General features: G+C 55.4%; 1 protein-coding gene across 1 annotated transcript in view; it reads right to left on the reverse strand.

Moving 5' to 3' along the window:
• The window catches only part of LOC138750948 (protein capicua homolog), a 232,400-nt gene extending 215,542 nt beyond the window's left edge, over positions 1-16,858 (reverse strand). Inside the window, 3 exon segments of the mRNA XM_069913053.1 lie at positions 7,598-7,883; positions 7,885-9,540; positions 16,706-16,858. Of these exon segments, the coding sequence (XP_069769154.1) occupies positions 7,598-7,883; positions 7,885-9,513 (1,915 nt within the window). The 5' untranslated portion in view covers positions 9,514-9,540; positions 16,706-16,858.
• Positions 16,859-24,260: the final 7,402 nt, after the last annotated feature.

The following is a 24,260-nucleotide window of genomic DNA, read 5'->3' on the forward strand; positions in this document are numbered from 1 at the left end:
ACGGTGAGAGAGAGACTGGGAGAGAGAGACTGTGAGAGAGAGACTGTGAGAGAGAGAGACTGGGAGATAGAGAGACTGGTAGAGAGAGACTGGGAGAGAGAGACTGGGGAGAGAGAGACTGGGGAGAGAGAGATTGGGGAGAGAGGGAGACTGGGGGAGAGAGGGAGACTGGGGGGAGAGAGGGAGACTGGGGGGTAGAGAGGGAGACTGGGGGGAGAGAGGGAGACTGGGGGGAGAGAGGGAGACTGGGGGGAGAGAGGGAGACTGGGGGAGAGAGGGAGACTGGGGGGGAGAGAGGGAGACTGGGGGGGAGAGAGGGAGACTGGGGGGAGAGAGGTAGACTGGGGGGAGAGTGGGAGACTGGGGGGAGAGAGGGAGACTGGGGGAAGAAAGAGAAAGACTTGAGGAGAGAGAGACTGGGGGGAGAGAGAGACTGGGGGGGGAGAGAGAGACTAGGAGAGAGAGAGACTGGGAGATAGAGAGACTGGGATATAGAGAGACTGGGAGAGAAAGAGACTAGGAGAGAGAGAGAGACTGGGAGAGTGAGACTGGGAGAGAGAGAGACTGGCAGAGAGAGGGACTGGGGGTGAGAGAGGGAGACTGGCGGGAGAGAGAGACTGGGGGAGATAGAGACTGGGGGCGAGAGAGACTGGGAGAGAGAGAGACTGGGGGGAGAGAGAGACTGGGGGGAGAGAGAGACTGGGGGAGAGAATTGCTGGGGGGAGAAAGAGACTGGGGGGAGAAAGAGACTGGGGGGAGAGAGAGACTGGGGGTAGAGAGAGAGACTGGGGGAGAGAGAGACTGGGGGGAGAGAGAGACTGGGGGAGAGAGAGACTGAGGGAGAGAGAGACTGGGGGCGAGAGAGAGACTGGGGGAGAGAGAGAGATGGGGAGAGAGAGACGGGGAGAGAGGCAGACTGGGGGGAGAGAGGGAGACTGGGGGGAGTGAGGGAGACTGGGGGGAGTGAGGGAAACTGGGGGAAAGAGGGACACTGGGGGGAGTGAGGGAGACTGGGGGGAGTGAGTGAGGCTGGGGGGAGAGGGAGACCGGGGGGAGAGGGAGACCGGGGGGAGAGGGAGACCGGGAGGAGAGGGAGACAGGGGGGAGATGGAGACTGGGGGGAGACGGAGACTGGGGGGAGTGGGAGACTGGGGGGAGAGGGAGACTGGGGGGAGAGGGAGACTGGGGGGAGAGGGATACTGGGGGGAGTGGGAGACTTGGGGGAGATGGAGACTGGAGGGAGAGGGACTGGGGGGAGAGGGAGACTGGGGGGAGAGGGAGACTGGAGGGAAAGGGAGACTGGAGGGAAAGGGAGACTGTGGGGGAGAGGGAGACTGGGGGAGAGAGGGAGATTGGGGGAGAGAGGGAGATTGGGGGAGAGAGGGAGATTGGGGGGAGAGAGGGAGACTGGGGGAGAGAGGGAGACTGGGGGGAGAGAGGGAGACTGGGGGGAGAGAGGGAGACTGGGGGGAGAGAGGGAGACTGGGGGGAGAGAGGGAGACTGGGGGAGAGAGGGAGACTGGGGGAGAGAGGAAGACTGGGGGGAGAGAGGTAGACTGGGGGGTAGAGAGGGAGACTGGGGGGAGAGAGGGAGACTGGGGGGAGAGAGGGAGACTGGGGGGAGAGAGGGAGACTGGGGGGAGAGAGGGAGACTGGGGGAGAGAGGGAGACTGGGGGGAGAGAGGGAGACTGGGGGGGAGAGAGGGAGACTGGGGGGGAGAGAGGTAGACTGGGGGGAGAGAGGTAGACTGGGGGGAGAGAGGGAGACTGGGGGGAGAGAGGGAGACTGGGGGAGAGAGGGAGACTGGGGGGAGAGTGGGAGACTGGGGGGAGAGTGGGAGACTGGGGGGAAAAAGGGAGACTGGCGGAAAAGAGGGAGACTGGGGGGAAAGAGGGAGACTGGGGGGAAAGAGGGAGACTGGGGGGAAAGAGGGAGACTGGGGGGAAAGAGGGAGACTGGGGGGAAAGAGGGAGACTGGGGGGAAAGAGGGAGACTGGGGGAGAGAGGGAGACTGTGGGAGAGAGGGAGACTGGGGGAAGAGAGGGGACTGGAGGGAGAGAGGGAGACGGGGGAGAGATGGAGACTGGTGGAGAGAGTGAGAGACTGGGGAGCGAGAGAGACTGGGAGACAGAGAGACTGGGTTGAGAGAGAGGGTGAGCCTGTGGGGTGAGAGAGAGAGCGACAGGGGTGAGAGGGAGAGACTGAGGGGAGACAGTGAGACGGGGAGACAGAGAGACTGGGGTGTGAGATGGAGAGAGACTGGGGGTTGTGAGAGAGAGAGAGAGAGAGAGTGTGGGGGTTTGGGTGGAGAGAGAGACTGGGGGGTGAGAGAGAGCGACTGGAGGAGGGAGAGATGGGGGAGAGAGAGTGAAAGGGGGGAGAGAGAGATACAGGGGGAGAGAGAGTAACTGGAGGGGAGAGAGGGAGACTGGGGGAGAGGGAGACTGGGGGAGAGGGAGACTGGGGGAGAGGTGGAGACTGGGGCAGAGAGGTAGACCGGGAGGAGAGGGAGACCGGGGGGAGAGGGTGACCGGGGGGAGAGGGAGACCGGGGGGAGAGGGAGACCGGGGGGAGAGGGAGACCGGGGGGAGAGGGAGACCGGGGGGAGAGGGAGACCGGGGGGAGAGGGAGTGGGGGGAGAGGGAGACTGGGGGGAGAGGGAGACTGGGGGGAGAGGGAGACTGGGGGGAGAGGGAGACTGGGGGGAGAGGGAGACTGGGGCGAGAGGGAGACTGGGGGGAGAGGGAGACTGGGGGGAGAGGGAGACTGGGGGAGAGGTAGACTGGGGGGAGAGGGAGACTGGGGGGAGAGGGAGACTGGGGGACAGAGGGAGATTGGGGGGTGAGAGGGAGACTGGGGGGTGAGAGGCAGACTGGGGGGAGAGAGGCAGACTGGGGGGAGAGAGGCAGACTGGGGGGAGAGAGCGAGACTGGGGGGAGAGAGGCAGACTGGGGGGAGAGAGGCAGACTGGGGGGAGTGAGGCAGACTGGGGGGAGAGAGGCAGACTGGGGGGAGAGAGGCAGACTGGGGGGAGAGAGGGAGACTGGAGGTGAGAGGTAGACTGGGGGAGAGAGGGAGATTGGGGTGAGAGAGGGAGACTGGGGGGAGAGAAGGAGACTGGGGGGAGAGAGGCAGGCTGGGGGGAGAGAGGCAGGCTGGGGGGAGAGAGGCAGACTGGGGGGAGAGAGGCAGACTGGGGGGAGAGAGGCAGACTGGGGAGAGAGAGGCAGACTGGGGGGAGCGAGGCAGACTGGGGGGAGAGAGGCAGACTGGGGGGAGAGAGGCAGACTGGGGGGAGAGAGGCAGACTGGGGGGAGAGAGGCAGACTGGGGGGAGAGAGGCAGACTGGGGGAGAGAGGCAGACTGGGGGAGAGAGGGAGACGGGGAGAGAGGGAGACTGGGGGGAGAGAGGGAGACTGGGGGGAGAGAGGGAGACTGGGGGGAGAGAGGGAGACTGGGGGAGTGAGGGAGACTGGGGGAGAGAGGGAGACTGGGGGAGAGAGGGAGACTGGGGGAGAGAGGGAGACTGGGGGAGAGAGGGAGACTGTTGGGAGAGAGGGAGTCTGTGGGGAGAGAGGGAGACTGGGGGGAGAGAGTGGGAGACTGAGGGGAGAGAGGGAAACTGGGGAGCGAGAGAGACAGGGAGACAGAGAGACGGGGAGACAGAGAGACTGGGAGTGAGCGGGAGGGAGAGCCTGTGGGGTGAGAGAGGGGTGAGAGGGAGAGACTGTGGGGAGACAGCAAGACGGGGAGACAGAGAGACTGGGGGGTGAGAGAGAGGGAGACTGGGAGTTGAGAGAGAGAGAGAGAGAAAGGGGGTTGTGTGAGAGAGAGTCTGGGGGGTGAGATGGAGAGAGACTGGGGGGTGAGAGAGAGCGAGAGACTGGAGGAGAGAGAGAGAGAGAGATGGGGAGAGAGAGAGACAGGGGGAGAGAGAGAGACTGGGGGGAGAAAGGTGTTGAACGGATGAAAGGTGAAGAGGGTATATGGATGCAGTGAGGTATGGAGAGAGGGATTGAGGAAGAAAGTGGGAGGGAAAATAGACGGAGGGGATGGCATGAGACGGAGGGGATGGCAAGAGACGGAAGGTGACCAAGTGCGAATTATATTGTGAGGCAGAGAGAAGGGCAGTGATGGAAGGAGAAACGGAGAAGGGAGAGCTATAAAATCAGATAGAGAGAGAGTCGTTTAGACAGCGATAGACGGAGGGAGAGATGGGAGGAGAGGGTGATGCAGAGAGAGAATTGGAAGGAGGGTAAGAGTGGGAGAAACTGTGAAGGAAGGTGGAAGGGGAGGGGACGCAGAGAGATGGAAGGCAGTGTCACATGAAGAGAGTGAGAGATGGAGGAGGGTTGGCGAGGGACAGAAAGATGGAGACAAACAAACGAGACTGATATTCTTGGAAGGTGGAGAGTGACATACAAAGATGAGCGATACCGAGAAACAGGGTAGAGATGGAGAGAGAGAGAGAGGGAGAGAGAGAGAGAGAGAGAGAGAGAGAGAGAGACTCATCCCCCAGTCAGAGTCGAGGAATGTGATAAGTCAGTCCTGCCGTTAGTGTACAGAGGCATCGCAAGGTCAGAAGCAGCTCCCTGTGTCAGATATGATTGTAAGTAATTGAATGGGATAGACACACTCGTGGGTGTGCACACTCAAACACACACAAGAACACTCACACACATCCTCAAAAATACACGCGCGTACACATGTGCACCGCCAAACACACCCTGAAATAAACACCACACACAGATCTGTTGGGATCACTGTCTCTGTGAACACGGGCCTGGCTCGGAGCGGTTCTCTGCAGAGAGGTGGGGGAAGGAGGCAGGCAGCAGCCAGGACGACCAGTTAGATCCATAGAACACTACAGCACAGAACAGGCCCATATGGCCCTTCTCGTTTGTGCCAAACTTTGTGCATGTGTGAGTGTGTGTATGCATATGTGTGTGCCTCTCTGCATGTGTCAGTGTGAGCGTCTGCATGAATGTGCATAGTGTGGTCCGGAGAAGCAGTTTGGCCAGGTTGTACATATACAGTCAGATAATGATAAACTTGAACTTGAGCTGCACTCTCTCACTCTCTCGCCAGGACATTCTTTCTCATATGAGACCAAAACTACAATCATACTCAAGGAGAGTATGGCACAACGCAACTGTGGTCAGACACCCCGATTCTAGAGCACAGCAAAGTGTAGACCCTTCAGCTCATGATGTATATTTCAGCCCATATATATCAACCGATATACATCCGGTACCGCACGGATGGCAGTCTCTTCAATCTGAGGCGCCTGCAAGCTCACACCAAGACACAAGAGAAACTTGTCCGTGAACTACTCTTTGCAGATGATGCCGCTTTAGTTGCCCATTCAGAGCCAGCTCTTCAGCGCTTGACATCCTGCTTTGCGGAAACTGCCAAAATGTTTGGCCTGGAAGTCAGCCTGAAGAAAACTGAGGTCCTCCATCAGCCAGCTCCCCACCATGACTACCAGCCCCCCCACATCTCCATCGGGCACACAAAACTCAAAACGGTCAACCAGTTTACCTATCTCGGCTGCACCATTTCATCAGATGCAAGGATCGACAATGAGATAGACAACAGACTCGCCAAGGCAAATAGCGCCTTTGGAAGACTACACAAAAGAGTCTGGAAAAACAACCAACTGAAAAACCTCACAAAGATAAGCGTATACAGAGCCGTTGTCATACCCACACTCCTGTTCGGCTCCGAATCATGGGTCCTCTACCGGCACCACCTACGGCTCCTAGAACGCTTCCACCAGCGTTGTCTCCGCTCCATCCTCAACATCCATTGGAGCGCTCACACCCCTAACGTCGAGGTACTCGAGATGGCAGAGGTCGACAGCATCGAGTCCACGCTGCTGAAGATCCAGCTGCGCTGGATGGGTCACGTCTCCAGAATGGAGGACCATCGCCTTCCCAAGATCGTATTATATGGCGAGCTCTCCACTGGCCACCGTGACAGAGGTGCACCAAAGAAAAGGTACAAGGACTGCCTAAAGAAATCTCTTGGTGCCTGCCACATTGACCACCGCCAGTGGGCTGATAACGCCTCAAACCGTGCATCTTGGCGCCTCACAGTTTGGCGGGCAGCAGCCTCCTTTGAAGAAGACCGCAGAGCCCACCTCACTGACAAAAGGCAAAGGAGGAAAAACCCAACACCCAACCCCAACCAACCAATTTTCCCTTGCAACCGCTGCAATCGTGTCTGCCTGTCCCGCATCGGACTGGTCAGCCACAAACGAGCCTGCAGCTGACGTGGACTTTTTACCCCCTCCATAAATCTTCGTCCGCGAAGCCAAGCCAAAGAAAGAAATATCAACCAAAAAAACACCCACAAAACCCTTCTATCTCTATTTCCTTCCATCCATGTGGCTGTCTAAGAGTTTTTTAAATGTCCCTAATGTTCCAGCCTCCACCATCAACCCCGGCAAAGCATTCCTGGCACCCACAGCTCTCTGTGTAAAATAAACTGCCCCCTTCACTGATTGGTGAACTAGGTCCCATAATGACCTCCACACCTGCAAACTCATTGCCAGGTGTATCAGGGGAGAGTTAGTCTGGCAAGCATTTCAATCAGACCAACCTGCACCTCATACAGTAGTCAGAAACATGTGGCAGGGTGCAGAGACAGGTGTTGCCTGTGGGAGGAAGGGAGGAGATGGGGGTAGAGGGGGCTTGGTGTCCGTGGAGAGAAATAGACGGGCAATGTTTCAAGGCAGGAGTGCATTCCTGAGGCTCCAAAACCGTCCTGGCCTGAAACGTTCATGCTCATCCCTCTCTCTCCTCGAACTCCACCTGAGCCCGCCCATCTCCCTGACACCCACCTCCCCTCCCCCCCACCAAAGGAGCTGCCTAATTCTCTAAGACCCTCCCTCTTCTCCCACAGATTCTACCTGACCCTCCACCTTCCCCCAGATACCAGATTCTCCAAGACCCTCCCCCTTTCACCACAGACTCTATCCGACCCTCCAGCTTCCCCCAGTCTCTACCTGACTCTCCACCTTCCCCCTACAGACGCTCCCTGATTCTCCAAGACCCTCCACCTTCTCCCAGACAATTCCCGAATTTACGAGGCCTCCACTTTCCCTCACAGATGACACAATTCTGAGACCCTCCATCTTCCCCCAGAGTCACTCCCCGAATCTCCGAGACACCCCACCTTTCCCCACAGACACTTCCCGATTCTCCAAGACCTTCCACCTTCCCCCAGATAATACCTGAATCTCCAAGACCCCTACTTTCCCCCACAGACTCGACATAATTCTGAGACACCCACCTTCCCCTCAAATGCATTCTGATGCTCCGATCCCCCTCCACCTTCCCCCACAGATGCTTTCTGATGCTCTGACCCTCCCACCTTCCCTCACAGATGCTCTGGGGACTCCCCCCCCACCGATGCTCTGGAGACTCCCCCCCCACCTTCTCCCAGAGATGCTCCTCGAATCTCCGAGAACACTCCACCTTCCTCATAGACACTCTCTGGTCTCTGTCACCCGCTCCTCCTGCAGTCGGGGAGAGTGACAATCTCCATGTCAGGACGGCACCTGCTCTTGAATGAGTTCAACCAGCAGCCTACCTGTGCCGGGACGAGCCATGATGATCTCCTTCTTGGGCACGGGATGGCCGAGCTCTCCGTCCTGCGAGGGCACGATGAGGGGGAGCAGTGAGGCGGGCGTGGGGTGGAAGGCCAGGGGTTGGAAGGGGGGCTCTTGGCGGGAGGTGACAAGGGAGGGGTTCCCAATTGAGCGGCCGCGGGCCATGGCGCTGATGGGCACGGGCGCCCGCAGTGGCTCCTTGGCCAGGCCCGGGGTTGAGGTGCCGGCACATTGGTTGCCGGTCCCTGGCCACTGCCTTGGCCCTTTCGGCAAAGCGGGCAGGCAGGGGGACATCAGGGTTGCGGACGATGACCGGAGAGTCCCGCTGGGCTGCCGGCCGTCGGGCTCCTCCGCTGGGGTCCGGCATGGGCTGGAGGGAGCGGGGTGGGCAGAGGGAGGACTCTGTCGCTTCCCCGCCCTCTCCCCTATGGCCGTCGGCTTTGGCCTTCCCCTTGCCAGGGCTCAGGGGGACAGTGAAGGTCAGCGCCGCCTGCGCGCCGGAGAGGTGCCTCTCCCTGAGCTGGGGGGGGTGGTGGTGGGACACATCGGGGGCCAGCGCCCCCACCTTGGGTGTGCTGGAGTGCCTGTGGCGGGGTGGTGCAGCTGAGGAGGAGGAGGAGGAGGAGGAGGAGGGGGCGGAGGGGCAGGAAACCCTCTGCAGGACAGGCGAGGCGGTGATGGGGCTGAAGCTGGCGGGCCGGAAGCCAAACAGGGGCGAGGGAGAGGGCGAGGGGGCAGGCGAGAAAGGCGACTGGTTGGACACCGGTGAGAAGCCGGGTGTGCCCGAACGCGAGCTGCCCAACGACACCAGCATGTTGGCCGCCTCACACTCATCCGAATTGAAGCTGGAGAGATCGGAGGCAGCCAGGAGGCGGGGGTGGGGGTCAGTGCGCACACTGCTGGCTTCACTTTCCCGTGACGTATCATCCCAGTCGAACTCGGAGCTGCCTTCCCGGGCAGAGCTGCCAGCCCGACTGTCTGAGGCACACTCCATCTCCTTGGCGCGCATGGAGAGATGGCGGGAGCAGTACCCTCGCCGCTGTGACTCCTTCATGCAGCCCTCACGTGAGCACAGACGCCGCCACTGCTTGCCATTGAACTTTTTGCGGATGCCGCTCGGCGTACACACCACGTCGCCCTTCTTGTACTTGTGCTGGGGGCCGGTGAGCAGGGGGCCACGGGAGGCCGGAGATGAGGGGCGAGGGGGCTGTTCAGGGGGGCTGGCGAGAGCCGGCTCGCCCTCCTCGCCCTCTGAGTGGGGCTGGCGTGGCTGGGGGCGGGTGCAGCAGGAAGGTGAGGGGAGGGGGGGCCAGGTCTGGGACTCAGGTGCAGGGGGAGGCTGGCAGCGGGGACGGCAAGGGATCTCTTCAGAGGCATGGGAGCAGGGGGCCGTGGATGAGGGGTGGTGGGTAAGGGCCTGGGGGTGGGCCTGGGGGTCTGGCGGTGGAGCAGAGAGGGGTGCCGGGGGAGGAGGAGGGGCAGGCCTGCCCACCTCACCCCCCTCCTCCTCCTCCTCCTCGCCCGCCGAACGCTCGCTGGCCGTCTCGGTGCCGGATGAGCTGTCAGGGTCGGGTAGGGGATCCGTCAATGGGCACCCTAGCCCCTCCTCGCCTGCCGCTGGCTCCTCCAGTGTCTTCTTGCGGGGTGCCCGGGACTTGAAAGTGGCGGTCTTGCGGCTGGAGGGCACCTCTGCGTCCCGGCTGCGGCTGGTCCTGGCGCACGCCTCCCTGGTCCGCGGCTCAGCTTTGCTGTGACCTCGCCGGGGGCAGGGGGCGCTTCCCGCTGCACCCTCCCCTCCCTCCTCTCCCTGCCGCCTCTTGCCCCACCGTTGGCGTCCGGCCGGGGGAGATCTGCTGCTTGATCCACCGCTGGAGACACTCTTCCTGGCTGATTTCATGGCTCATCTTCACCTGGAGATCTTTGCCTGGGGATGGGGTGAGGGTGAGGGGAGAGAGAGAAGGACGAGAGGAGAGGGTCAGAGAGGGAGGGGTCAGGGGGAGAGAGATGGTGGGAGAGAGAGATGGGGGGGGAGAGATGGAAATGAAAGGTGGTTAGACTGTCACTAATCCAAGGCTTAAGAGCCAGCTGGTGGAGGGAGGGCGGGGAATGTCAGAAATGGACTATGTGACTGCAGGGCAAGTCCTCATTCCCCAACCGCCGCTATCCATCTGCCATGTAACGTTGGCCCTTTCCAGCATGTTGAAGTGTTGCCCTCAACCCCAGCGTCTGGTGATCTTATTTAAACCATCCACTCCCTTTCTCCACTCTGTCCATAATTACTTTTTTTAATAAGCACCTGCAGATGAAGTGTTAGGGTCAGCAGGAGCTGGACTGACAAGGAGAGGCTGGGACCTTTCTCCCTGGAGCACAAGAGACTGAGGGCAGTGCTTCACAGGGATCAGGCCTCTCTCCCACCACATCCACTATCCCCGTATACTGAGAACAAGCTCAAATCAAGTTGATTGTCATCTAATTGTACAGGTGTAACCTGACAAAACAGTGTTCTCCGGTCCTCAATACAAAACGTACAGACACACATCCAGACATAACACACTTACAGACCAACAAATACACACACAGAACAAGTAGTTCATTGATACAAATAGATATACGAATATGAGAGTTTTGGGAGGGTCAGTGCAAGCGGTTCCTTTGGTCGTTCAGCGTTCTCGCTGCCCGTGGGAAGCAGCAATTTCCCAGCCTGATGGTGCTGGCTCTGATCCTCCTGGATCTCTTCCCCGACGGGAGCAGCTGGAAGATGCCATGTGCAGGGAGGAAGGGGTCCTCAATGATTTTGCACCTGTTCAGACACCGATCCCGGTAGGTCATGTCGATGGGGGGGTGGGGGAGGGAGACCCCAGTGATCCTCTTTGCCGCTCTTATGGTCCTATGGATTGACCTCTGATCCATTTCTCTGCAGCAACCGTACCACACTGTGATGCAGCTGGCTAGGATGAGGGGAGATTTGATCGAGGTATTTAAAATGATGAGGGGGATTGACAGAGTGAATGTAGATCGGCTTTTTCCACTGAGGGTCGGTGAGATACAAACCAGAGGACATGGGTTAGGGGTGAAAGAAGAAAAGTTTAGGGGGAACTTCTTCACACAGGGAATGATGGGAATGTAGAATGAGTTGACAGCTGTAGTGGTGAATGCAGGCTTGATTTTAAGAAAAGTTTGGACAGGGACATGTATGGAGGGTTACAGACTGGGTACAGATCAGTGGGACTAGACAGAATAAAAGTTTGGCAAAGACTGGAAGGGCCTGTTTTCTGTGCTGTAGTATTCTTTTCAAAAGGCTGACATGGAGAAGATGTTTCCAGTGGTGGAAGAGTCTCGGACCAGCGGGTAAAGTGTCAGAATAAAATAAATAACACATGAAAGTCAGCAGATACCATGGCTGAAGTAAAAACACAACGCTGGAGAAACTAAGCAGGTCCTTTTATATCGCAAAGATAAAGATCCAGAACCAACGTTTTGGGGTGAGCCCTTCATCAAGGTCATGTATATTTATCTTTGCATTAACAATGGCGTGAAGCAAGGCTGTGTTCTCGCACCAACCCTCTTTTCAATCTTCTTCAGCATGATGCTGAACCAAGCCATGAAAGACCCCAACAATGAAGACGCTGTTTACATCCGGTACCGCACGGATGGCAGTCTCTTCAATCTGAGGCGCCTGCAAGCTCACACCAAGACACAAGAGAAACTTGTCCGTGAACTACTCTTTGCAGATGATGCCGCTTTAGTTGCCCATTCAGAGCCAGCTCTTCAGCGCTTGACGTCCTGCTTTGCGGAAACTGCCAAAATGTTTGGCCTGGAAGTCAGCCTGAAGAAAACTGAGGTCCTCCATCAGCCAGCTCCCCACCATGACTACCAGCCCCCCCACATCTCCATCGGGCACACAAAACTCAAAACGGTCAACCAGTTTACCTATCTCGGCTGCACCATTTCATCAGATGCAAGGATCGACAATGAGATAGACAACAGACTCGCCAAGGCAAATAGCGCCTTTGGAAGACTACACAAAAGAGTCTGGAAAAACAACCAACTGAAAAACCTCACAAAGATAAGCGTATACAGAGCCGTTGTCATACCCACACTCCTGTTCGGCTCCGAATCATGGGTCCTCTACCGGCACCACCTACGGCTCCTAGAACGCTTCCACCAGCGTTGTCTCCGCTCCATCCTCAACATCCATTGGAGCGCTCACACCCCTAACGTCGAGGTACTCGAGATGGCAGAGGTCGACAGCATCGAGTCCACGCTGCTGAAGATCCAGCTGCGCTGGATGGGTCACGTCTCCAGAATGGAGGACCATCGCCTTCCCAAGATCGTGTTATATGGCGAGCTCTCCACTGGCCACCGTGACAGAGGTGCACCAAAGAAAAGGTACAAGGACTGCCTAAAGAAATCTCTTGGTGCCTGCCACATTGACCACCGCCAGTGGGCTGATAACGCCTCAAACCGTGCATCTTGGCGCCTCACAGTTTGGCGGGCAGCAGCCTCCTTTGAAGAAGACCGCAGAGCCCACCTCACTGACAAAAGGCAAAGGAGGAAAAACCCAACACCCAACCCCAACCAACCAATTTTCCCTTGCAACCGCTGCAATCGTGTCTGCCTGTCCCGCATCGGACTGGTCAGCCACAAACGAGCCTGCAGCTGACGTGGACTTTTTACCCCCTCCATAAATCTTCGTCCGCGAAGCCAAGCCAAAGAAAAGAAAGTGCACTCTTCTGCTGAGTTTCTCCACCATTGTTTTTTATGTCTCTTTGGAATGGAGATGGGGTGGGGTAAAGGGGGAGGAGCTGTGAATCTTTGGAATTCATTGGCAGATGGCAGTGGAAGCTGCCATTGGCTACATTTGAAATGGTTGATGGGTTCTTGATGAGCAAGGGGTGGAGGGGTCAAAGGTTAGGGGGAGAAGGCCAGGGAATGGGCTTGAGAGGAACAGTACGTCAGCCATTATTCAAATAAAAGAGCAAACGATGGGCTGAGTGGCCTAATTCTGCTCCTTTGTCTTTGGGACTTGTCTGTGTCTAGTATTGGGGGAGACAGATCGTCTGGTGTGTGGGGGAGACAGAATGTCTGGACTGTGGGGGGGAGACTGTCTGGTGGGGGGAGGAGGAAGACAGACCGTCTGATCTGGGAGGGGGGGGGAGACTGTCTGGTGTGGGGAGAGAGACCATCTGGTGGGGGGGGGGAGGAGAAACTGTCTGGTGTGGGGGAGACTGACTCCGGTGTGGGGGAGGAGACTGTCTGGTGTGGGGGAGGAGACTGTCTGGTGTGGGGGAGGAGACTGTCTAGTGTTGGAGGAGACAGACTGTCTGGGAGGCGGTGAAGAGTGTTTTTGGAACGGAGACCCTAGGGTACAGATACATCATTTCCTGAGAGTGGGGACAAGTAGACGGGGCAGTGAAGGGTGTTGTAGACAGAGAGACCCCGGGATACAGGTACATCATTCCCTTAGAGTGGGGACATATGTAGAAGGCGTTTGGCCATATTTGCCTTCATCGGTCAGAGCACTGGGGCTGGGGCGTCCCGTTAAGACTGTACAAGACGTCTGTACAAGGTGGCTGTAGGAAGGTCATCAATGAGCTAGAAAGGGGTCAGAAAAGATTCCTGGAACTGCAGTGGGTGGGGGGGGGGAGGGGCTCGAGTTATCAGGAGAGGCTGGGACTTTTCTCCTTGGAGCGTCAGAGGCTGAGGGAGGAACCTGATAGAGGTTTATAAACCCATGAGGGGTGTGGAAAAGGTGGACGGTCACAGTCTCCTCCCCCCAGGGTTGGGGAATCTAAACCTGGAGTGCATACATTGGGCTAATTGAATTTGTTCCATTGTGGATGATACCACAGGTAAATTTCAGTGCTTCTGCAGGTGGAAACTTTCAGACTATTGTTTATTTCACCTTGTCAAGGCTTATAAAATCATTAGGGGCACAGATAATGTGAATATTCACCACCTTTTTCCCCCATGGTAAAGGAGTCATCACCACAGGGGGAATGGGTCTTTCCCATTCCATGCACCCCCCCACACCTGTCCCCAGTAGTACTGTATCCCAGTGTTACACAAAACAAGAGAGCATAAATGTGAGGTGAGAGGAGAAAATTGTGCTAATTTAATTTAGACTGTTGTAGTCAGTGTGTGGCTGCAGCCAGTAAGAGGTTGGGGCACCTGTACATCGCATGACCAGAAAGCACCATACACTCTGAGGGCTGCACAGTGGTGTGGCGTTTAGTGCAACGCTATTACAGCACCAGCGATTGGGACCAGGATTTGAATCCCACACTGTCTGTGAGGAGTTTGCATGATCTCCCTGTGTCTGCAAGGGTTTTCCCCAGGGGTTCCGGTTTCCTCCCAAAATGTACCAGGGGATCGGTCTTTGTCTATATTGTTCATCTCACCATCTTGAGCAGCCATTTGTAACAGCCCCCCGGGGCCATTTAGGGGAGGTGGGGAGGGGGAAGGACTAAAATCATCAAATATTTTTTAATGCAGAAAAGTATAGAAGAAACCAACTAAACTTCACTGCTTCACAGGGAAACTGCCAAAACAAAAGTTGTTTTTTTTTCCGAGGGTTATAAAATTAGGAGAGGGACGGATAAGGTGGTTGGTCACAGAGTTTATCCACTCCCCACCCCCCCCGCCCCCAGGGGCAGGGAGGGGTAAACTGCAAGGCAGATATTCGGGGTGAGAGGGGAAGGATTTGAAAAGAGACGGGAAGGTCAACTTTTCCTGCACAGAGGGTGGTAGGTGGGTGGCGGGGGGCAGTTACAGAGCTGAGGAGCGTAGTGGGCCGCCGTCACAACACCAGCGACCCTGGGTCGAATCCCGCACTGCCTGTAAGAAGTTTGTTCTTTCTCCTTGCATCTGCAAGAGGTTTCCACTGGGCTTTCCCACCGTTCAAAATGTACTGCAGATGTGTGTTAATTGGGTGGCGTGGGCTTGTGGGCTGGAAGGGCCTGTAACCGTGCTGTGTGTCTAAATTGATTTATTTTTAATTAAAAGACATTTGGAGAAGTTTACAGACAGAACAGATATCTTCAGGCCTTACAGGCCCTTCTGCCCACAGTGCAGTACTGACCTAACATCCTTGCTTGGGTTGATACTCCCCCTGTGCCCTTGTCACCAGGCAGGCAGTTCATGCCCATCATGTCGATGCCCCCAGCCCTTGTGCGGCCTTGCATGACTGCCCTGTATTGGTGAGAGGATGCCCCTAGGGCATGTCTCCTGTGCTGGTGGAAGAGCACAATCTTGTGGCACAAGGTTGCCGTGGCAGAAGTGCAAGGATTACCCCTTGTATGTGCAAGGGGCAGTTTGCACATTTGGTGCAAGGTGTGTTGAGTATTTGTACAAGGAGTTCTGCATATTTGGGAACATAAGAAACAGGAGCAGGAGTAACCATTCGGCCTGTCAAGACTACTCTGCCATTAAATGTGATCGTGGCTGATCTGATGATCAGCTCATCTCCACCTTCCCACCTTTTCCCCATATCCCGTAATTCCCCAAAAATGTTTTTAAAAATCGACCCAACCTGAGGTCACCTCCACTTCTTCAAGGGGCAGCTAATTCCACAGATTCTCCACCCTCTGGGAAAAGCAGTTCCTCCTCATCTCCGTCCTATATCTACTTCCCTGGATCTTGAGGCTATGCCCCCTAGTTCTGGTCTCCCCCACCCAAGGGAACAATTTATCCATCTCAATCTTATCAATTTCTTTCATGATTTTATATGTTTCTATAAAATCCCTTTTCATTCTTCTAAATCCCAGTGAGTATAGTCCCAGATGACTCGATCTCTCCTCATAGGCCAACCCCCTCATCCCTGGAATCAACCTAGTGAATCCCCTCTGCACCGTCTCCTTCCTCAAGTAAAGAGACCAGAATTGTATGTAGTTCTCCAGATGAGGCCTAACCAGGACCTTGTACAGTTGCAGCAGAACCTCACTCCTCCTAAATTCAATCCCTCTGGCTATGAAGGCCAACATTCCATTTGCCTTCCTGATAGCCAGCTGCACCAGCCAACCTACGTTTTGCAATTCATGTGCAAGTCCCACTGCACTGGTAATGCCCCTTTGCACTGGCTCAGGGGATGCCTGATGTACTGGTGTACATGCACTAGTGTACAGGATACCTGCTAAACTGGGGCAAGGGATTTACCCGTGCGCTGGTGCATGGGGATTGGCCCGCTGCACTGGCACATAGGATGTCCTCCGCATTGGCTCAGGGATTACCACCTGCACTGTTGTACAGGATGTCCCTGCAGTGGCACAGGGGGATTGCCCCCTGGACTGATGCAGTGGAATCCCCCTGGACTGGTGCAGAGGAATGGTCCTGCACTGGCACAGGGATCACCCCCAACACTGGCGCAGAGGATAGCCCCTGCACTGGCACAGGGATCACCATCTACATTGGTGCAGGTTTTGCCCCCTGCACTGGTGCCAAGATGTCCCTGTGGCTCTGCAGCCCCCTGGCACTGTCCGAGTCCGACTGGCAGCCCCTCGCCCCGCGGGTACTCACCGAGCTGCGGGTCGTGGGGGGCCTGTCACTCAGCCCCCTCTCCCTGCTCCTTCACTCCCGGCCCCTTATGGTCACTCACTCAGGAAACCCAAGCTACAAAATGGTGAATGGAGCAGGGCCCGCCCCTCCCCACCACCGCTGTCCAATGGTGAGCGGCCTCCCGGCTGACAGACAGGCGCGCCGAGCAATGGGAGTGCGCAGACCGGCCCCCACCACCAGGCGGGCTTTTGTTTGTTTACCAGGCGGGAGCGCGCATGCGCAGCCTGGCTCGGCCGGGAGTTGTAGTCCACATGGCGTCACGTCGGGCCGGCTGCGCCGGCGTCAGATCGGAGGAATTGGGACTCCAATTCCCGGCGGCCTCCGCGCTCGACGGAGATGTAGTCCACCAGGCTTTCGCAGCGAAGTGCGCGCGGGGGGACGGCTCGGCGGAGTGGGACTACAACACCCGGCATGCTCGGTGCCGGCCTTCCCGGGCGTTAAGGAGGAGGTGGGGAGGGGAAAGAAAAGGCTGCGAAGGATCAAGGCGAGTTGTCAGCGGCACCATCGCTGAGGTAAAGTTGGCTGGGGAAACTCACCATGGCCTCGGGCGCCGGACCTGCTCCTCGTCGCTTCGCCTCTGCCTTTCCTTCTCAGTCAATCGCCTCTTCCTTCACCGGGGCCCTGTTGATTTGGTCGATCACAGGCTGGCAACAGCGGCTCAGCCAATAGGAAGCCGCCCTCCCCTCGCCCCCCCCACGCCGTGACGTCGCAAACTGGGTTGCCAGCTGACGTCAGCCGCGGGAAGCGCGAGAGCGGTTGCCAGGCGCCGGGCGCGCGGGCCAATGGGCGACCGGCTCGAGGGGCACGCCCCGCCCCGGCTCGCATCGACGAGGTCGGGTTGCCACCCTACGTCACTTTCATTGTGCCCAATAGGAAAGCCGAAGCCGGCGTGACGTTGCTTAGCCGCGGGTTGCCATCAGCTGCGGAGAGGCAGGCGGGGCTGTGGCAGCATGCCACCCAATCGGGTGGGGAAAGCCAGAGTCGTGACGTCACGCGGCTATGGGCGGATGAACACGCAGGTGGGTGAGCCGCCCCGTCGGGCAATTCGCTGTCATTCCCGGGGTTGAAGCGCGAGGAGAAAGTAGTGCAGAAGGATGGAGGGGTGTGAGCAAGGCCACAAATGCACAGCTCACAGCTGTAGTAAGGAAGAGACACGGTACTGAGCCTTGCATAACTTCTGGGGTGGGTGTTGCACCACTGCAGACAGTTGGGCATACTGGCACAACTGTAGTGACCTTACACAACTGCCTTTACACTAGTGAAAGGTGTCCGTATTAACACGACTGCCTTTACACTACTGCAAGATGTCCGTGTTAACACGACAGCCTTTACACTCGTGCAAGGTGTCGGTTAACACGACGGCCTTTACACTACTGTAAGGTGTCTGTGGTGACATTCACACTTGAATAAGGAGGTGTTCAGTGACAAGGGGGCATGTAATAATGTATTGTGATTTACACTCATACAGGAATGTGAGCACAACTGTTGTGATGTTTACACTCGTACGAGAAGACGGGCCCCTCTGTCGTGTCCTTCGTGTGAGTAAAGAAGGTCACACTCCAGGAGGACGGCTGACATCTCCGCGGCAAATGTAGAGAGATCAGGGTAACTGGTGAGTTCACTTGGGGGGGCCAATTGTGTCAGAACTGGAGGGGTCTGGACCAGCTGGAAAAATGGGCTCAAAAATGGCTGATGGAATTTAATGCAGACAAGTGTGAGGGGTTGCATTTTGGAAGGACAAACCAAGAAGGAACGTACACGGTAAACGGTCGGGCACTGAGGAGTATGGTAGAACAGAGGGATCTGGGAATACAGATACAGAATTCCCTGAAAGTGGTGTCACAGGTGGACAAGGTCGTAACAAGAGCTTTTGGCACATTGACTTCCATAAATCAGAGTATAGAGTCCGGGAGTTGGGACGTTGTGGTAAAGTTGAATAAGACATTGGTGAAGCCAAATTTGGAGCATTGTGTACAGTTTTGGTCACCGAACTACAGGAAAGATCTCAATAAGATAGAAAGAGTGCAGAGAAGATTTACTAGGATGTTGCCTGGACTTCAAGAACTGAGTTACAGGGAAAGGTTAAACAGGTTCGAACTTTATTCTCCTGAGCGTAGAAGAATGAGGGGAGATTTGATTGAGGTATTTAAAATGATGAGGGGGAGAGACAGAGTAAATGTAGGTTGGCTTTTCCCACTGAGGGTGGGTGAGATACAAACCAGAAGACATGGGTTAAGGGTGAAAGGGAATAAGTTTAGGGGGAACTTCATACAGAGAGGGGTGAGAGTGTGGAATGAGCTGAGGCAGTGAATGTGGGCTCAATTTTAACATTTAAGAAGAATTTGGCCAGGTCCATGGATGATAGGGGTTTGGAGGGATATGGACTGGGTGCAGGTCAATGGGAGTAGACAGAATAAAAGTTTAGCACAGACTAAAGGGCCAAAAGGTCCTGTTTCTGTGCTGTCATGTTCGATGGTACAGGAACAGGGCCGCAGTGAGAGCAGAGGGAGCCTTGCACCAGGTAACAGAGCCATACAGCAAAGGGACAGGCCCTGTCCCGATGCCCAGGTCAAACTACAACTCTGCTACTGACAATCTGACAGATTCCCTCTGCCCCCTGCACTTCTGAAAGAGGGAACACAGATATTCCAGCACAGTTCAAGCCCTTCAATCCATAATGTTGTCCCAACCCATGTAAACCTACTCACCAATCTCCCCCTTTCCTCCCTCATACCCACAACCTTCTATTTCTCTTACATTTGTGTGTCTAAGAGGCTTTTAAAAGTCCTCATTGTACCAGCCTCTACCCCGCTCCCCCCAGCAACGCATTCCAGGCCCCACCATACTCTGTGTAAAACACGTCTCCCCTAAACTTCCCTTCACTCACCTTGTACACACGTCCTCTGGTGTTTGCTACTGTCACCCTGGGAAACAGGCACTGGCCGTCCACCCTGTCTAAATCTCTCAGAATCCTGTCAACCTCTCATTAATTCTCCTCTCATCTGTCCTCACTCTAAATCTCCTCTGTCCCCCTCTCCACAGCTTCCACATCCTTCCTGTAATGAGGCGACTAAATACAATATTCCACATGCGGTCTCACCAGAGTCTTACAGAGCTGGAACATTACTTCACGGCTCCTGAACTCAATCCCTCCACGAGTGAAGCCCAGCACTTCATAGGCCTTTGAACTACTCCATCAACCTGTGCAGTGACCTTGGGAGATTGATGGATTTGGACCCCGAGGTCCCTCTGTTCCTACACACTGTTAAAAATTGTCCTTGTGAACCTCCTCTGTACCCCCTCCTATGTCACCACACCCTTTCTTCAGGACTGGTGGGCATCACAGGGGGCTCAAGTGTGTTGTGGATGGTGATGACCGTGTTATAACTTGATCATGTAAATAGGGTGCAACTGAACTAACATCAGGTTGACATGATTTCTTCTCATCACAAAATAAATAGAAATAGAAGGGGCAGAATTGGCCTGGCAATCTTGTGACATCCTGGTGCTTCACACAACTATCGCCCGAATTCAAGTTTATTGTCATGAACATGTCTCAAAATTCATTGTTTTGCGGCAGCGTCACAGTGAAAATATCGCTATAAATTACATTTCAAAAATGAATAATTTGTGCAAGAAACAAGAGAAAGTGAGGCCGTGTTTGGGGGTCATTGTCCATTCAGGAATCCGATGGCGGGGTGGGAGGAAGAAGCTGTCTTTGTGCCGCTGGGGACTCGTCTTCAGGTTCCTGAACCTCCTTCCCAATGGTAGCAGAGTGAAGAGGGAGTGGCCTGGGTGGTAGGGTCTTTGAGGATAGAGGCTGCTTTTTGAAGATGCCGCCTCATGTTGATGTCCTTGATGGAGTGAAGTCTGGTGCCTGTGATGTCGCAGGATGAGTTAACGACCCTCTGGAGTTTTCTCCTGACCCATATCATTCAGTAATGCAACCAGCCAGAATGCTCTCCATGGTCCACCTGTAGAAGTTTACGAGAATCTTCAATGACATCCTGAATGTCCTCACAATGTCTAGCAGCTGGCGAGCCTTCTTCGTGATTGCATCAATGTGGAGGCTCCAGGAGAGATCCTTGGAGATGTTGACCCCCAAGAATTTGAAGTTCTTGACCCTCTCCACTACTGAGCCCTCGATGAGAACTGGGTCGTGTTCCCCTGATACCCTCCTGAAGTCCACAATCATCTCCTTGGTTTTGCTGACACTGAGCGCAAGGTGGTTGTGACACCACTCGGTGAGCAGATCTTTCTCCCTCCTGTACACTTTCTCATCACTGTTTATGATTCTGTCGACAACCGTTGGGTCATCAGCAAATTTGTAGATGCAATTTGATTGTGCCTGGCCACACAGCCATGGGGAACAGATGAGTAAGTGGAGCTCAGTCCATGGCCAGATCAGCCGTGATAATATTGAATGGGATAGAAGGCTTGATGGGCCAGATGGCCAACTCCTGCTCCAGGTTCCATTGTTGTTCTCACATTTCTGTCACCATGGGGGATGCCCGACCCATGGGAGGTTCATGCCTGCTGGGTGAACGTATTGTCACTGACATATCCCACCCTCACTGTATGTCCCAACAACTCCCTCATAGTCACTCCCTTCCCCACCCCCTCTCTCTCCCTATGTATGGGTATGATGGTGAGGAGGGAGGGGGTGATGAGGAGGGAGGAGGTGGTGAGGAGGGATGTGGAAGATGAGGAGGGAGGGGGAAATAGAGGAGGGAGGGAGGGGGCAAGGGGGCAGAGGAGGGCAGAGGCGGTGAGGAGGGAGGGGGATGGTGAGGAGAAAGGGGGAAGGTGAGGAGGGAGGGGAAAGGAGAGGAGGGAGGGGAAAGGAGAGGAGGGAGGGAGGGGCGGTGAGGGGGAAGGTGAGGGAAGGGGTGGTGAGGAGGGAAGGGGTGGTGAGGAGGGAAGGGGTGGTGAGGAGGGAAGGGGTGGTGAGGAGGGAAGGGGTGGTGAGGAGGGAAGGGGTGGTGAGGAGGGAAGGGGTGGTGAGGAGGGAAGGGGTGGTGGTGTGAAGGGGAAGGTGAGAAGGGAGGGGGCGGTGAGGGAGGAGGTGGTGAGGAGGGAGGGGATGGTCAGGGAGGAGGTGGTGAGGAGGGAGGGTGACGGTGAGGTGGGAGGGGGAAGGAGGAGGGAGGGGACAGTGAGGAGGGAGGATGACGGTGAAGAGGAAGGGGGAGAGGAGGGAGGGGGAAGGAGAGCAGGGATGGAAGGGCCGGTGAGGAGGGAGGGTGAAGGTAAGGAGGAAGGGGAAGGAGAGGAAGGAGGGGGAGGTAAGGAGAAAGGGGGATGCTGAGGAGGGAGGGGATGCTGGGGAGGGAGGAAACTCTGCCTCTCCTACCCATACATGTTCAATGCAGAATTAACCCAATTTGTCTGAGAATGGGGCAACCCCCCCCCCCCCAGAGAAAGTGTATGCTTTTTGTGAGCCTGTGTTTTCTATGAGCCTGCATTTCCCATATCCCTGCATTCTCATGACCCTGTGTTTCCATGAGCCTTCCCCATACCTCCCACCCCCACCCTGCACCCTGTACTGGGAACCAGCTCCCGGAATGCTGACCATCGCAGCCTCTGGTTATTTCAGGAAAGCTGCAGGGAAATTTGATCCCGCCCTTTGCCCAGCTCGGATGCAGCTCGGATCAGTTTCCCCTGGACCTGGTCCCAGATCTGGGCAGTCGGAAGTGGAAAGGATGCATCCGCATGGCTGGGTTGGTGTGTGTGTATGGGTTACAGACACAGAGTGCAGGGTGCGGAGTTACAGACACAGAGGGCAGGGAGTGGCATTACCAACACAGAGGGCAGGGTGCAACGTGACAGTCACAGAGCATAGGGAGCGGTGTTACAGTCACAAAGAGCAGGGAATGGTGTGACAGACACAGGGGGCAGGGAGCGTTGTTACAGACACAGAGAGCAAGGTGTGGTGTTACAATGAGTCACTGAGGGCAGGGTGCGGTGTTGCAGTGTGTCAAAGTGTGCAGCTTCTCTCTGCATCTGACGCCTGGAGTGTGAGACAGGATGGTGCGGAGGGAGTTTCATTCTGTGTCTGACCCCAGGAGTATGTGATGGGACGGTGCGGAGGGAGCTTCACTCTGTGTCTGACCCTGGGAATGTGTGATGGGACGGTGCGGAGGGAGTTTCACTCTGTGTCTGACCCTGGGAATGTGTGATGGGACGGTGCGGAGGGAGCTTCACTCTGTGACTGACCCTGGGAATGTGTGATGGGACGGTGTGGAGGGAGCCTCACTCCAGGTTTGACTGGTGCTGGATTTGTGCTTGGCAAATATTGTTGGGTAGGGCTGAATGACAGATCGTTTGCACAGCAGGCATGGATCTCACAGTTCAACTTCATCACCATCCCACTGTACACTTACAACCACTCGAAACGTTTCTCCAGACCGCAACACACATGCACACACACTCCCCTACCCCCCCCCCCAAAATGTTTGGGTCAAAGAGATGTTTTTCCCTTTATTTGCCCCCTGTGCTCCACAGTTTAACTTTGTCATCAAACAATTCACATCTGATTAAAGTGCACATTCCAGATTTTATTCCAGGGTATTTGTGGACATTTTGTTTCGACTGTGTATAATTACAGCATTTTTTATAGAGTTCCCCCATTTAAAGGCTCCGTAATGTTGGGATGTTTGGCTTGACAGGTGTTTGTGATACTCGGGGATGTTTAATTGCTTCGTTGGAGCTGGTTTAAGAGAGCTGGGCTTTGGTTTGAAGCTTTTGATCACCTTTGGAGTCTGCAGTTGCCATTTTTCAACACGAGGACCAGAGTTGTCCCAATGAAAGTCAATAAAGCCATAATGAGACTGGACAAGAAAAAAGCAGTGAGAGACACGGCCAAAACCGTAGAATTACCAAAATCAACAGTCTGGAACATCACTAAGAAGGAAGAGCCAAGTGGTGAGCTCAGGAATCGCAAACGGACTGGTCGGCCAAGGGCCATCTCCACTGCTGACAGAAGAATTCACATCAACATGAAGAAAAATCCCCAAATGCCTGTCCGACAGATCAGAAACACTCGTCAGGAGGCAGGTGTGGACGTATCAATGACGACTGTCCATAGAAAACTTTGTGAACAGAAATACAGAGGCCACCCTGCAAGATGCCGACCACTGGTTCACCATGGAAACAGGAAGGCCAGGTTACAGTTTGCCAAGATGTATTTAAAAGAGCCAGCAGAATTCTGGAAAAAGGTCCTGTGGACAGATGAGACAAAGATGAACCTGCAGCAGAGCGACGGCAAGATCCAAAGAATACCACCTTTGTCATGGTTTGCATCTTGCAGTGTAGCCTCAATATTTCTGTTCCTGACATCTTCTGTTCCAAACTGTTGATATAAAATTATTTAAAATAGATATACAGTCAGACCCCTGGTATCTAACATCCATAGGGATTGGTAGATGCCAGATAAGTGAATGTTCCGGTTGGTTGAGATTGCGAGGTGCGTGATTGGTGAACTAGCAGTGAGGCATGCCAATTTTAAACTTCCGAATTTTTTACCTATTTATTTTCCACGATTATTTTGCCAGTAACTTGAAGCTCCCAGTTGCCTGAATTCTGGGTCTTAGGGCCTTACTGTGTACCAATACTGTGGGATGATTTACTTGGTTACAGGACACCAGTTATCAATCTCGCAGCCTGCGGGGTGAAGCCATTCCCCAGCCTGCCAGTCCTGATTTTTGATGCTCCTGTATCGCCTTCCTGATGGCGGTGGGTCAAAGATACGGAGCATTGGATGGAAAGGGTCCTCAATCATTTTCTGAGCCATGTTTAAGCAATGCTCCCGATGAATGGGGTCAAGAGAGGAAAGGGGAACCCCAGTGGTCTTGGCCATTTTGCCAACCCTCTGTATTGACTTCCGGTCCGATGCCTTGCAGCTCACGTCCCACACAATGATGCAGCTGGACAGAACACTCAATTGTGATCCTGTGAAACGTTGTCGAGATGGGGGCCGGTAGCCCTGACCCCCCCTCACCCTTCTGAGGAAGTGTAGGCGCTGCTGCACCTTCCTGACTGATAAGGAGGTGTTGTGGGTCCAGGATAGGTTGTCCATTATCTGCACAACAA

Source organism: Narcine bancroftii, unplaced genomic scaffold, assembly GCF_036971445.1.
Source record: "Narcine bancroftii isolate sNarBan1 unplaced genomic scaffold, sNarBan1.hap1 Scaffold_309, whole genome shotgun sequence".
NCBI lineage: Eukaryota > Metazoa > Chordata > Chondrichthyes > Torpediniformes > Narcinidae > Narcine > Narcine bancroftii.